Here is a 14,116-nt window from a genome sequence, read left to right on the forward strand (position 1 = left end):
ACATGCATACACACACATGTGAACACACATACACATAAATGAAAAACATTTTTTAAAATGCAAAGGAGTTTAGGCACAAAGAAAACATTTTTGTCAGACTGAGTAAATAACCCTCACCATCAAACAAACAAACAAATACTACCGATGAACTGGGACCCAAGGCTGAGGAATTTCCCAGCATGCATCACAGAGGGCATCAGAGATGGCTGGAGGGTGGAGGAGGCACCAGGAAGCCGTGCAAGGCAGGTTTGTAGACTTGGAGGAGAAGAAAGAGCAGTCTCAGCCCTGAAGTGCCATGGAAGATTCTAGCTGGAATTGGGAGTCCAGACCCTGCACATGGACGAGCTGGGGAAAAGGGCACCTCAGGCTCAGAACTTGGGAGGAGGGACGTGCAAACTCTCAGACTTACAGCAGGTGCCAGAGGGCAGTGTCCAAATCCCCGTGCTGTAAGGGACAGTGTCTGCTGATAGTTTATTATGGTTGAACTATCTAAAGACGGGGCGGGGGTGGGACCAGATGGGACTCTGGGAGCTCAGAGGGACTGCCTTGTGGGAGAGGACGCTGGTGTTGGGGCCCTCTGGCTGTAAGGTGTGTGTGTGTGTGTGTGTGTGTGTGTGTGTGTGTGTGTGTGTGTGTGTGTGTACTTGGGTGGTTGGAAGTATTTAAGGGGACAAGGAAGCATTGGGCCCGCAGAGTGTTGAATGCTGGCAGAGGGGCTGGGGGTCTTTTATGGGGGGGGTGGGAGTGAACCTGGGGCTGTGCCTGAGGCTATGTATAGGGGCTGTTCTGGAGAATGGGGCGTGGGGGCCGCATTCTTCTTGGGAGGCCTGTTTTGGGCATGTTCCCCTACTCTGGTTGTCTCTGCTCTCTCACCCTTAGAGGGGCCCTACCCGTGCCCGGTAGGGTCCTGGCTTGGTAGCTGCCTCCTATGACTTCCATGTTTCTTGCAGATGACCAAGATGTTGGACCTCTTGGAGGACTTCCTGGAGTACGAAGGCTACAAGTATGAGCGGATTGACGGGGGCATCACTGGGGGCCTCCGGCAAGAGGCCATCGACAGATTCAATGGTACTCTTCCCTCTCAAGGGACCCCTGTGTTTCAGGGGTCTTAGCCCGACCACCCAATTAACAGTGCGTCCCAAGCTGCTTTGCAAATGGAAGAGACACACCAGTCCTTAGACCACGACTGTTGTCCCCTTGTTATCTTATTTATTTTTTAAAAAGATTTATTTATTATCTATACAGTTTTCTGCCTGCATGTACACCTGCCCGCCACAAGAAGGCACTAGATCTCATTACAGATGGTCGTGAGCTACCATGTGGTTGCTGGGAATTGAACTTGGGACCTTTGGAAAAGCAGATGGTGCTCTTAACCTCTGAGCCGTCTCTCCAGCCCCCTTTATTTTATTTTTTAAGATAAGGTCTTAATATATAGCTCAGCCTCACCTCTAGCTCACCATCGTATTGCCTCAACCTCCCAGGGCTAGGTTACATGTGTGCCACCATGCCAGAGACTTTTTATGGTCTATTTGGTTCTGAGGAGACTTGGAAGTTAACAAATTCTCTAAGCATTAGAGTTGGACAAGAAGGCAGAAGGTGGGGCTGGAGAGATGGCTCAGTGGTTAAGAGCGCTGTCCTGCTCTTCCAAAGGTCCAAAGGTCCTGAGTTCAATTCCCAGCAACCACATGGTGGCTCACAACCATCTGTAATGTGATCTAATCCCCTCTTCTGGCCTGTAGGTGTACATGCAGGCAGAACACAATATATATATATATATTAAATCTTTAAAAAAAAAAGGCAGAAGGCGAAGCGAATGCCACTCGCCACAAATTCACTGGCTCTCCTTGGTTGATACCCACTTGGGCTTTTAAAGTTGGCTTTCCTTCCCTTCTGGCTCCCTCCGACTCAGCCAGGCCCCGGCATCAGCGGGGTTGCATGAGCCCAGCAGATGTGGCTGCTCCTCAGCCTCTTTCCTTCCCTCTGCCGCGTGACCTGGGTCCTGCCCTCCTAGCTGCTGCCCACCTGTCCCCTGCCCGGGTGTGCCCACTAACTCACATGTGCCTTTTGGCCTCTTGCTCAGCTCCCGGCGCCCAACAGTTCTGCTTCCTGCTCTCAACGCGCGCCGGTGGCCTGGGCATCAATCTGGCCACAGCAGACACAGTCATCATCTACGACTCAGACTGGAACCCACACAACGACATCCAGGTCCGTGCCTCGCCTCCCGTCGCGTTTCTCAGAACCCCTACCCTTTGTCCCCTCTTCATTCCTACACTTCCCTGGCTCTCTGCTATTGTGCTTTTTTTTTTTTTAAATTACACGTATTATCAGTAGGCCCAGCTAGCGATCAGTTAAGACAGACACTTGTTATATTTTAAAATAGCCTTAGTTAACCTGGGGCAGGGCAGATACCAGTCCTCTAAACTGCTTTCCACAGTAGGGCCTCAGGCATGGGATCCCTGCCTCAATCCCATGCCATCTGCTTCCAATAACTTCTATCAAGCCACCTCCCATCCATAACCCCAAATACTTGCTGATGTTCTTCATCTGGGCCGGATTCTCCATCCACGCCGGCCATGTGCTTCTCCTCCAGCTAAGCCATGGCGGCCTTCCTCTCTTCACTTCGGGTCTCTCTCCTCTTGTCCTCGCTGTCCTTTCTTCTTCCCAGAATTCCTTCCTCTCTAAGCCCCACCTATTTCCTGCCCTGCCCAGGTGGGGTGGCTTTTTATTAAGCAAAAGGTGGGTCAGACAGCAAGCAGTAATTAGCATCAAAACACATCAGATTATCCCCCAACACTCTGCCTTTCCTCGGGTGGGGGGACATCAGCCTAAAAGGGGGGGGGCACTGGTCGGTGAAGGGAGAGAAGAGCAAATTGGCTCAGAGAGGGCAGAGAAGGTGTTCAAGACACACAGCATCCTGAATGCCAGCCGTGACCGTTACCTTCAGGGCCCTGGCCATGGGAGGAGGCAGGATGCGGGGGGGGGGGGGGGGGAGGGTGTCACAGGATCCACAGGGTGCCAGTTTTGGAGGGGACAAGGAATAGACACAGGGGAGAGGAAGAAATGGAGGGGACAGATGGATTGGCACGGAAGAATGGAGAGAGAGTAGGAGGTTGTAGGAGCGGAACACCCAGTCTCCAGTCACCTCACTCTGGGGCAAACATGACACACTTTGACAACTTGGGGTGCGTGCATCACACACACACACACACACACTGTGTGTCATGTACACTCTCACACCAGGGCCATATCATACGAAGACAGATTGGAGTCCCAGGCATAGTCTCCAGGGCAGGTCCCAGGCCTTGCTGCTCTCAAGGGCGGCTGTGTCCAGCACATGGCTTTGGTGTCCCGTTATCACTCACACAGTGAGGCGTAGGTCACATGACCCAGCATAAGAGTCCCATAAAGCTGCTTCTCCATCAAGCTTGCAGGACACTGTGGTTGACACCCCCTGTATGCCCGCGGTCACACCCAGATCTACCTGTGAGGCACAGTTTCACTCTAAACCATACTGGCCCACCAGGCCACAGCGCCGCCGGACACCGATGTGTGTACAGACGCACTTCTTGTCACACAGTGCACCTCCCCCTGTGATTGGGCTGCCGCGCTTGCGTGACCATGGGCTTTACATATGTGGGTCCTTCCTGGTGGTGCACCCAGCCGTGGCCTGGACCCCTGAGCCAAACCCTGGGTGCTGAGCTGCCGTCCTCCCTCCCCCTCGCCCCCCCCCCCCAGGCCTTCAGCCGCGCTCACCGCATCGGGCAGAACAAGAAGGTCATGATCTACCGCTTCGTGACGCGGGCCTCCGTGGAGGAGCGCATCACTCAGGTGGCCAAGCGCAAGATGATGCTCACGCACCTGGTGGTGCGGCCCGGCCTGGGCTCCAAGTCAGGCTCCATGACAAAGCAGGAGCTGGATGACATCTTGAAATTCGGGACAGAGGAGCTCTTCAAGGATGACGTGGAGGGTGCGCCTCCCTTCTGTGGGGGTGTCGTGGTGGGGGGGCTTGTGTCATACCCATGGGGGACCCCAGGGGACACCCAGCCCGTGACACCTTCCCTAGTGGGCTAGGGTGGCACCTCTGCTCGCTGCCCACCAACCCTGTGGTTCCTCAGTGCCCCGGAACCAGCGTCCCTTCCTCCTCTTCTACCTTTCAGGCATGGTGTCCCAGGGCCAGAGGCCTGCCACTCCCATCCCCGATGTACAGTCCTCCAAGGGTGGATCTCTGGCTGCCAGCGCCAAGAAGAAGCATGGCAGCACCCCTCCAGGTGGGTGCCCACTGAGTCACCCCAGACGTTAGTCACGTGGATGCTCCTCGGTAAGAGGAGGTCCTTGGCCGCCCGTGACCCCCTCCTCTGGTTGTCCTCTGTAGGCTGTTGGCGGGGCGGTGAGGGGACTGTCACGCCTACCTAGGATATGGTGTAGCTCCCTTGCCTGTCACTGACCTTCTCGCCTCAGCAGAAGGGCCATCCTTAGTAGTTGATATCGAGAGGTTGGACCTGGGCACCTTACACCTGTGTCCACACAGTGTGCCCCTGCCCCACCCCTCAGGTGACAACAAGGACGTGGAAGACAGCAGTGTGATCCACTACGATGACGCAGCCATATCCAAGCTGCTGGACCGGAACCAGGATGCCACAGATGACACGGAGCTGCAGAACATGAACGAGTACCTGAGCTCCTTCAAGGTGGCGCAGTACGTGGTCCGCGAGGAAGATGGCGTGGTAAGGCCCTTGAGTGCTCGTGGCTCCACCCCTTGGCCACACAGCCTCTCATAGGCCCCACCCTTAGCCCTTTTCCCACCCTCCATTCCCTCTCTCCTGCTCACACCATGCATCTGTCTTGTCCTGTTCTAGAACATTCTACCTCATCTCCCTCCTGTGTCCCCGCCCCACACAGGTCCTAATCTCTCCCATTGGCCCCTCCACATCCTCTGAGCTTCTGCCATGTGCTCCTTGTAAATGTGGGAACTGGTTATATTTCCCCTTAAAACCATGAACCCCAAGGGCACACTGTCTGTGGTTCCACAGTTCCCAACCAAGGCCAGGACGTACATGTGGAGCCAATAAGGGACAGTGGTAGGAGCGGGGAGAAAACCAGCTATGGCTGGGTGATGGAGGAGGGCGTCTTGGTGTAGGCATGTGCCCTCACTTGCCCTATGGGCCTGTGAAGAGGTGTGGGAGAAGCAGGGTGGTGGGTGTGCCCAGCTATCCCCTACACCTGTCCCTCAGGAAGAGGTAGAGCGGGAGGTGATCAAGCAGGAGGAGAACGTGGACCCCGACTACTGGGAGAAGCTGCTGCGCCATCACTATGAGCAGCAGCAGGAGGACCTGGCCCGCAACCTGGGCAAGGGCAAGCGCATCCGCAAACAAGTCAACTACAATGACGCGTCGCAGGAGGACCAGGGTGCGTGTGGTGGGCGGGGCCTGTGGGGGTGGGGTCGCAGGAGGACCAGAATGCGTATGGTGGGCGGGGCCTGCGGGGGTGGGGTCGCAGGAGGACGGGGTGTGGTGGGCGGGGCCTGCGGGGGTGGAGTCGCAGGGTGCGTGTGGTGGGCGGGGCCTGCGGGGGTGGGGTCGCAGGAGGACCAGGGTGCGTGTGGTGGGCGGGGCCTGCGGGGGTCGGGTCGCGGGAGGGTGGGGGTGCGTGTGGTGCATGACAGGGGTTAGGGTTGGGCGTGTCCTTTCTTGCACAGGGCCTGTGAGGGTGGGGTGCGTGACAGAGGCCGCGCTGGAGCGAGAGTGGGCTGGCAGGGGGAGCTGCAGGCAGGTGTGGGTTGCTGGGGCTTGGGGATGAGATGGCTGTCAATCAGGTGGCTCCAGGAAAGTACTGGAGTGCTTCCAGCTGTGAATTGGGTCGAGTAGTAGTGTTATTCCTGCCTGTACTGGGATTAGCAACCGAGTTCCTGAGAAAGTACCCAGTGGCCATTGCTGTCCCGGCTGTGACTAGGCTGGGGTGGACAGGATTGGCTTGGCCCTGGGTGCGTAAGGCTGGGGCGGGGGCGGGGGCGGGGGCGCCCCTCCCATCCCCCACTGCTGGCTGCCTACAGAGTGGCAGGATGAGCTCTCAGACAACCAGTCGGAGTATTCCATAGGCTCCGAGGACGAGGACGAGGACTTCGAGGAGAGGCCGGAAGGGCAGAGTGAGTGTTAGCGGGTGACTTGGGAGCGATGGCCAGGGGAGGCTGGGAAGGGGGGGTCTTGTCATCCTGAGTGGGCTGGCCAGCCTGAGGGTCTGTGGTGGGCTGTACCCTAGGTGGCCGACGACAATCCAGGAGGCAGCTGAAGAGTGACAGGGACAAGCCCCTGCCGCCTCTTCTGGCTCGAGTTGGAGGCAACATTGAGGTAGGGTCTGCGTGTCCCCTGCCCCTGTCCCCCGGGCACACTCTGCACATCCCTGGGGAATGAAGGAGGAACTGAGGGTTTTCTCAGGCTCTTGGGGCATACAGAGGTGAGGCTGGGAGGGGCCGTCTGGGCTCAGGTTTTCCTTGCCATTCTTCCCCATCCCATAATTCTATCTAACCGGAGGCCACGCCCCCTTTCGACCCTGGCCAGGTGCTGGGCTTCAATGCCAGACAGCGGAAGGCTTTTTTGAATGCCATCATGCGCTGGGGCATGCCTCCGCAGGACGCCTTCAACTCTCACTGGCTGGTGCGGGACCTTCGTGGGAAGAGTGAGAAGGAATTCAGGTAAAGGGTCCGGGTGGGGTGGTGGCCCCGAGGGCGTGGCCTCCAATGTCCGATGGAGAGGGCCCTGCAGTGGACAAGCCCACTCCCTCCTGGCCACAGGTGCCTGGAGAGTTCATGGCCATCAGCTCTTTAGGTGTGGTGTGTTCAGCAGGGCTGATTTATAGGAAATACTGGCCAGCGGTCCTCCTGCCCCAACTCTCTGGGATAGTGAGGAACATCTGAGGAGGGTCCCCTGCCAGGAAGGCTCCTGTGCCTTTCCAGGGGCCTGGCTCCAGCAGGCCTGCTGCCAAGGCATGCCATGGTGGAGGATTGAGGGTCCTGCCAGCCTCCCCTCACTCCTCCCCACCCCAGAGCCTATGTGTCCCTCTTCATGCGGCACCTGTGTGAGCCGGGGGCAGATGGCGCAGAGACCTTCGCAGACGGCGTGCCCCGGGAAGGCCTGTCCAGGCAGCACGTGCTCACGCGTATTGGGGTCATGTCGCTGGTTAGGAAGAAGGTGGGTGAGTAAGCCTCTACTAGCCTCCTGGCTGGCATGTGGCCCTGGCGCTGCCTCTGCTGGGGGTCAGCCGCCAAAGGACAAATGCCTGGTTTAGGTCTGAGACAGACCAAAGGGACAAAATGGAGGAGCCCTACAGGCTGAGGGTTGGGAGACTGAGGCCAGAGGTTGGTCTCTAAGGAGTGGAAACACTGGCTGAAGTTTGGGTCAGAAGGGCATCTGTCCTTTATTAGCCTTGGGCAGGATGGCACCCCAAGCCTGCAGCGCTCTCAGTCTTGGGGGCTGTCTCTGAGCGCTGACCACTGTCCCTTCTGCTCTCCTCCTGCTGCCCCAGGTGCAGGAGTTTGAGCATGTTAATGGGAAGTACAGCACCCCAGACCTGCTCCCCGAGGGGCCTGAGGGCAAGAAACCAGGCGAGGCGATCTCCTCGGACCCCAACACACCAGTGCCTGCCAGTCCGGCACAGCTCCCACCAGCCCCGCTGGGCCTGCCAGGTCTGGGCTTAGGGGAGAGTCTGGGAGAGCTCTCGGGTCATGGGAGGTGGATCAGGTCCTCTGTGTAACCCACAGTGTGAGAGTTAGCAAGGCTTTGAGATTTTACTCACACAGGTGCCACTAGCTGGTGGCTCCTGCCCAACATTTCCATGCACCCAAAAAAGGAACACAACCCTGAGCCACACCCACCCCTGCTCCCAGTGAGCCACCCCCACCCCTGCTTCCAGCGAGCCACACCCACCCCTGCTCCCAGCAAGCCACACCCACCCCTGCTCCCAGTGAGCCACCCCCACCCCTGCTTCCAGCGAGCCACACCCACCCCTGCTCCCAGTGAGCCACCCCCACCCCTACTTCCAGTGAGCCACACCCACCCCTGCTCCCAGCAAGCCACACCCACCCCTGCTCCCATTGAGCCACACCCACCCCTGCTCCCAGCAAGCCACACCCACCCCTGCTCCCAGTGAGCCACACCCACCCCTGCTCCCAGCAAGCTACACCCACCCCTGCATCCAGTGAGCCACACCCACCCCTGCTCCCAGTGAGCCACACCCACCCCTGCTCCCAGCAAGCTACACCCACCCCTGCATCCAGTGAGCCCCCCATCCAGTGAGCCACACCCACCCCTGCTTCCAGTGAGCAGCTGTGGTGCTGTGCTTGCTCCATCCTGACAGTGTCCATCGTGGCCCTACAAGGGTCTGAGTTGGAGGCCTGGCCTGGGGGCCCTACCATCACTTCTCTCCCACTGTGGAGCACCCGCAAGGCCAGGCCCCTCTCTCATCTCGCCTCCCCATCATCTCTGCCCCTACTCCTCCCTCCACTCCCCTGTTCCCTTGTCCTGTCTAAGCCCACCGGTCCCACTTCTTTTCCTTAATATTGCAGACAAAATGGAAGCCCAGCTGGGTTACATGGACGAGAAGGAGTCAGGCATGAAGAAGCCAAAGAAGTCGACGGAAACCCAGGTATGCAAGTCACTGGGGGCTGGGCCTGTGGGGTGTGCGGGGAGCCTGGTTGGGCCCCGGTGGGCAGAGCCTGGGCTTTCTTGGTTGCCAGTTCTGGTCGCTGGGCCTAGGGGGACCAGGCAGGGAAGAAGTGGAGGCATCTGGGATTGAGGGCTCCCAGCCCAGTGCGCATTCCCTGCCCTGTGTTCTTTCTGAGCCCCGGGTCCTGCAGCTCCCAAGCCTGTCCTTCTAGGTCCTGCCAACTGCCCTGGACAGAGTAGAGGGCGAAGATAAACACCAGAGCTCAGACAGCAAGGACAGAGCTCGGGAGGAGAGGATGGAGGAGGCAGAGAAGGCCCAGGACTCTCCGGAGCAGCCACTCAAAGGTAGGGCTTTCTCAACACAGCGAGCAGCCTCGTAGCCTCTGCAGCGCTGGGCAGGTCGCTGGACCACACTCTAGTGTGCTTACCCTGCCTGGGTGCTAGCTAGCTGGGTCCCACCGCCTGCTGCTGGGAGGGGCCGTGGGGGGAGGATACACAGACTCTAGTCCTGTCACGTAGAGTTTGGGGTTCTTTGGTTATGTTTGGATTGCAGGGTTCTTAAAACACAAGTCCACCCGACACTGTCAAACTTGCTCTCTCTGGCTTACCACGCCGGGGTTTGTAAAGGCCTTGTGTGTGCTGGAAAAGGGCAGCTGGCGTGAGGTTCTTAATGCCCATTTCAGGAGGTAGAGCTTGTTAATTATACTGCTGTGGTTCTGTTTTAATCTCCTTGCTGGTATCTACTATGATCAGCCAGTCCTCGAGAGACTTTATGTTAAGGTCTCACTGTGACTGCAGGCTCACCACGCCAGACGGTGCTGCTAGGCGAATACTTGTTTTGGGGTTCCGTGTCTCTTCCCCTGGGGAGGCTGTAATAGTCTCTCTCGATAGATTTGGCCCTGAAGTTTACTTTGGGACATTGGGAGATGGCTCGGTCTGTAAAGTACTTGCTGCAGCTGTGGTGACCGAGTGTGATTTCCATCAGCTGTACACAGCAGAGGCAAAAACCAAAGGAAAACACCAAAAGCAAACAGATAGACGGACAAAAAACCCCAAACCAAACAACAAAAACAAAACCCAACCCCAAGCCAACCCTCACCCCACAACCAACCAACCCCCCAAATACGCCTCTAATCCTAGTGCAGGTGGAGATAGGTGGTGCTCTGGGGCTTGCTGGCCAGCCTAGCCAAATCCAGGCTTAACAAGGCTGCCTCAAAAAACAAGATGGGTGGTGATTAGGAATGTCCCTCGCATCGACCTCTGGCCTGCACACTCACACGCACACACCCTTCCCGTATGCACACACACAAACTCACGTACGCACGCCTGCTTGGCTGGTGTGTTGATTATTTTAGTTTCATATGTATGGAGTGTGGCTGGATTGGAGGTGGTGCTTTAAGGAGCTCTGCCTCCCAGGGAACCCTCTAGGCTGTGCCTGTCAGTCTATGAGGAGCACTTCTGGTGGGGGTGGGTCCTCTCCCCACCCACGAGCCCCTCCCCCCTGTTGTTTTGCAGAGGAAGTGCTGCAGGACAAGGAGACGATCCCAGAAAAGCTGGAGCTGAGCCTGAGTCACAGCGGCGATTTCAGGCCAGGTTGGGGACTTTGGCCTCTGTCCTGCCTCACGCCTCCTGGTCAGCCACCTAGGTGCTATCCCCAGGCCCTGGTTGGGGCCAGAGGACAGAGCCTGGACTTGCAAATTCTTATCAGGATGGGTCTTTGTCCAAGGGGTGCCCTGGACCACGGTCACCCAGGGACATCTGTGGTGTAGGCTTTTGCATGTTGGCTCTGGCGTGGTCCCCTCAGGCACCCGTCATGTCTGAACTTGAATTCTCCCTTCATGGTGCTCTTAGGTTCTAGTGTGGTTGAAGGAAGGGTGCCAGGGCCTTGAACCAGCCTCTCTGCTCAGGATGGTAGGGCGTGGCAGAGTCAGGCTGGCTCCCCTCTGCTCAGGATGGTAGGGCGTGACGGGGTGCAGGCTGGCTCCCTTCTGCTCAGGATGGTAGGGCGTGGCGGGGTGCAGGCTGGCTTCCCTCTGCTCAGGATGGTAGGGCGTGGCGGGGTGCAGGCTGGCTCCCTTCTGCTCAGGATGGTAGGGCGTGGCAGGGTGCAGGCTGGCTCCCCTCTGCTCAGGATGGTAGGGCGTGGCAGGGTGCAGGCTGGCTCCCTTCTGCTCAGGATGGTAGGGCGTGGCGGGGTGCAGGCTGGCTCCCCTCTGCTCAGGATGGTAGGGCGTGGCGGGGTGCAGGCTGGCTCCCCTCTGCTCAGGATGGTAGGGCATGGGGGGGTGCAGGCTGGCTCCCCTCTGCTCAGGATGGTAGGGCGTGGCAGGGTGCAGGCTGGCTCCCTTCTGCTCAGGATGGTAGGGCGTGGCGGGGTGCAGGCTGGCTCCCCTCTGCTCAGGATGGTAGGGCGTGGCGGGGTGCAGGCTGGCTCCCCTCTGCTCAGGATGGTAGGGTGTGGCGGGGTGCAGGCTGGCTCTGCTCTGCTCAGGATGGTAGGGCGTGGCGGGGTGCAGGCTGGCTCCCCTCTGCTCAGGATGGTAGGGCGTGGTGGGGTGCAGGCTGGCTCCCCTCTGCTCAGGATGGTAGGGCGTGGCAGGGTGCAGGCTGGCTCCCCTCTGCTCAGGATGGTAGGGCGTGGCGGGGTGCAGGCTGGCTCCCCTCTGCTCAGGATGGTAGGGCGTGGCGGGGTGCAGGCTGGCTCCCCTCTGCTCAGGATGGTAGGGCGTGGCGGGGTGCAGGCTGGCTCCCCTCTGCTCAGGATGGTAGGGTGTGGCGGGGTGCAGGCTGGCTCTGCTCTGCTCAGGATGGTAGGGCGTGGCGGGGTGCAGGCTGGCTCCTCTCTGCTCAGGATGGTAGGGTGTGGCAGGGTGCAGGCTGGCTCCTCTCTGCTCAGGATGGTAGGGCGTGGCGGGGTGCAGGCTGGCTCCTCTTCTTCGAGTCCTTATGTGTGATGGGCGCACAGAGGGCAGAGATAGATTTTGCTCGGGGCTCCCAGTGCCTGGCAGGAAGAGGGGTTTGAGTAACGCCTTCTGGACAGACAGCGAGCACGGCTTGTCCCTTTCCACCAGATGACCCCAAGGTTGAGGAGAAGGAGCCCATGGAGGCACAGCAAAATGGTGACAGAGAGGAAGATGAGGAAGGGAAGAAAGAAGACAAGAACGGGAAATTCAAATTCATGTTCAACATTGCAGATGGCGGTTTCACAGGTAGGGGGGTGGGGCAGCAGACAGGGACCAGGCTGTCGGCTCCACTTCCCCACTGTGGCTCCCAGGAGTCTGGACAGATGGTCACACAGGGTATGAATGGGTGATAGCAGCCCATCATATGCCCCTGCTATCAATACCAGGGCAATGCCCCGGTGATGGCCAGTGCTGAGCAAGCCTGCGCATCAGCCATGGGTGGGGGAGCCCCTCTATTCTGATCCCCGTGGCTTCTTCCGTCAGAACTGCACACACTGTGGCAGAATGAGGAATGGGCCGCTGTGTCCTCGGGGAAAATCTACGAAATCTGGCACCGTCGCCATGACTACTGGCTGCTGGCAGGCATCGTGACGTATCCTCGCTCAGCCAGGCTAGGATGACTCCGGGCTGTCCCTGGTCTTCAGGGGACCCACAGGCTCTAGGGAGGACCTTCCTCTGAGCTCCGATGATTGCCCCAAACCTTGACACTCCTTGGCAGTCCTCTGTGTCTCTCCTAGTCTGTTGTCATTGGCCACCTGTGTCTTCCCCTCTCCCCGCCCGCCTTTCCTGACGCAGTCATTGGATTTAGGCTCCTCCCCCTTCTGGTCTGACCCCTTCTTGATCATATCTGGATAAGGTCACACTGAGGCTCCAGGGGGCGGGACTTGCATCTGTCCATCTGAGGTGCTGGGGTGGAGTCAACACGAGGAGGCCTCAGTGTCCTGCCTGCCTGGCACCTGTCATTGCTGGTAGTCCTGCAGCTGAGGCTGTGGCTTGCCTGGGTGCGCACAGACAGCAAGCTGGGACCCAGGTTGCTCCCACCTCCTCCTTACTGCCAAGGCCCCTCATTCCTGTGGCCGGCTTGCCCTTAACTGTCCCCTCCCCCAGGCATGGCTATGCCCGATGGCAGGACATTCAGAACGACCCACGGTACATGATCCTCAATGAGCCCTTCAAGTCTGAGGTCCATAAAGGCAACTACTTGGAAATGAAGAACAAGTTTTTGGCCCGCAGGTTCAAGGTAAAAGCCTTCAAAGGATGTTAGCTACCCCACCCACCCCTGCACCTACCAGGCCTGGGTCAGTCTCATGGGAGCCAGTCAACCCATGCAGGCGAGACTCCACCATACAAGCATCCTCCACTGTCCCAGGGGATGAGATTGGAGAGTTCAGCCTGCAGAAGATCCCTAGGGCTAGGAGGGACCATCGGAGGCGGGCCTCTTCTCCTTTCAGCCCAGAGCTTCAGTGGGTGCTGTTGGGGAGGGGCACAGGGACCCTGTCGGGGAAGCGGCCAGTGCAGCCACTCCTCTCTTTGCCCCCTCAGCTGCTGGAGCAGGCCCTGGTGATTGAGGAGCAGCTCCGGAGGGCAGCGTACCTCAACATGACCCAGGATCCTAACCACCCGGCCATGGCGCTCAATGCGCGCCTGGCAGAGGTGGAGTGCCTTGCTGAGAGCCACCAGCACCTATCCAAGGAGTCCCTCGCTGGGAACAAGCCTGCCAACGCTGTCCTGCACAAGGGTGAGTGAGCCCAACTGTCTGCAGGGATTAATCCTAAGTGTGTCTCCGTCTTGGGGCAAAGGCATTGGAATTTAGGAAAAGGAGAAGTGAGCCTGGGGTCTCCTTTGAGTCTCACTCCAGATCTCTGCCTTTCTGGTAGAGGGGGGCTCCCAGGCTCTCTGGGGGATGGGTTGGGGAGGCAGGGCACAGCCCAGACTGGAAAAGGGGTGTGGCTAACATTCTGCTCACACATGAAGGTCTCGCCGTGCCCTGTCCTCACTGGTAGCCATGATTTGTATGCCCAGTGACCCAGTGTCAGATGGGGTTGCTGGCTGTCCAGGCAGGGAATCCAGGGTCAAGGGTCTAGAGCTTTTTAGTGTCAGCAGGGGCCACTGGAGCAGTCTTTTCTTGAAAACTCTATTTCTCTAATTGGCAATTCTGGGCTTCCCAGACTCTAGAGAGCCTGGGGAGGAGTGCCCCATGGCGTCCACTTTTGCGTGTGTGCAGTGGCGTTTGCTTGCAAATGGCACCTCCTGGCCACTACCTGTTTGGCCGCTGTGGAGGGCGGACCACGCCCTCCATTCTTAGGCCCTCCCACCCTGCAGTCCTGAACCAACTGGAGGAACTGCTGAGTGACATGAAGGCGGATGTGACTCGCCTGCCCTCCATGTTGTCACGCATTCCCCCGGTGGCCGCCCGTCTGCAGATGTCTGAACGCAGTATCTTGAGTCGCCTGACCAACCGCGCCAGCGACCTCACTGTCCAGCAGGTCAGGTTTG

At 58.6% G+C, this 14,116-nt stretch overlaps 1 protein-coding gene across 5 annotated transcripts in view; it reads left to right on the top strand.

Annotated features, from left to right (window-relative positions):
* Positions 1–14,116, top strand: part of CHD5 (chromodomain helicase DNA binding protein 5) — a 60,637-nt gene that overhangs the window by 42,267 nt on the left and 4,254 nt on the right. For all 5 annotated transcript variants that reach the window (XM_084786853.1, XM_084786855.1, XM_084786857.1 and 2 more), the window contains exons 21-39: positions 951–1,068; positions 2,081–2,205; positions 3,736–3,967; positions 4,158–4,268; positions 4,552–4,724; positions 5,232–5,406; positions 6,050–6,142; positions 6,256–6,344; positions 6,555–6,688; positions 7,040–7,184; positions 7,519–7,678; positions 8,558–8,637; positions 8,870–9,002; positions 10,173–10,250; positions 11,729–11,866; positions 12,104–12,212; positions 12,728–12,860; positions 13,163–13,358; positions 13,943–14,106. In XM_084786853.1, the coding sequence (XP_084642979.1) occupies positions 951–1,068; positions 2,081–2,205; positions 3,736–3,967; positions 4,158–4,268; positions 4,552–4,724; positions 5,232–5,406; positions 6,050–6,142; positions 6,256–6,344; positions 6,555–6,688; positions 7,040–7,184; positions 7,519–7,678; positions 8,558–8,637; positions 8,870–9,002; positions 10,173–10,250; positions 11,729–11,866; positions 12,104–12,212; positions 12,728–12,860; positions 13,163–13,358; positions 13,943–14,106 (2,586 nt within the window). The remainder of the gene's footprint in view (positions 1–950; positions 1,069–2,080; positions 2,206–3,735; positions 3,968–4,157; positions 4,269–4,551; positions 4,725–5,231; positions 5,407–6,049; positions 6,143–6,255; positions 6,345–6,554; positions 6,689–7,039; positions 7,185–7,518; positions 7,679–8,557; positions 8,638–8,869; positions 9,003–10,172; positions 10,251–11,728; positions 11,867–12,103; positions 12,213–12,727; positions 12,861–13,162; positions 13,359–13,942; positions 14,107–14,116) is intronic.

The sequence above is a fragment of the Acomys minous genome (genome assembly GCF_964271855.1).
Source record: "Acomys minous genome assembly, chromosome: 6".
In the NCBI taxonomy this organism is placed as follows: domain Eukaryota; kingdom Metazoa; phylum Chordata; class Mammalia; order Rodentia; family Muridae; genus Acomys; species Acomys minous.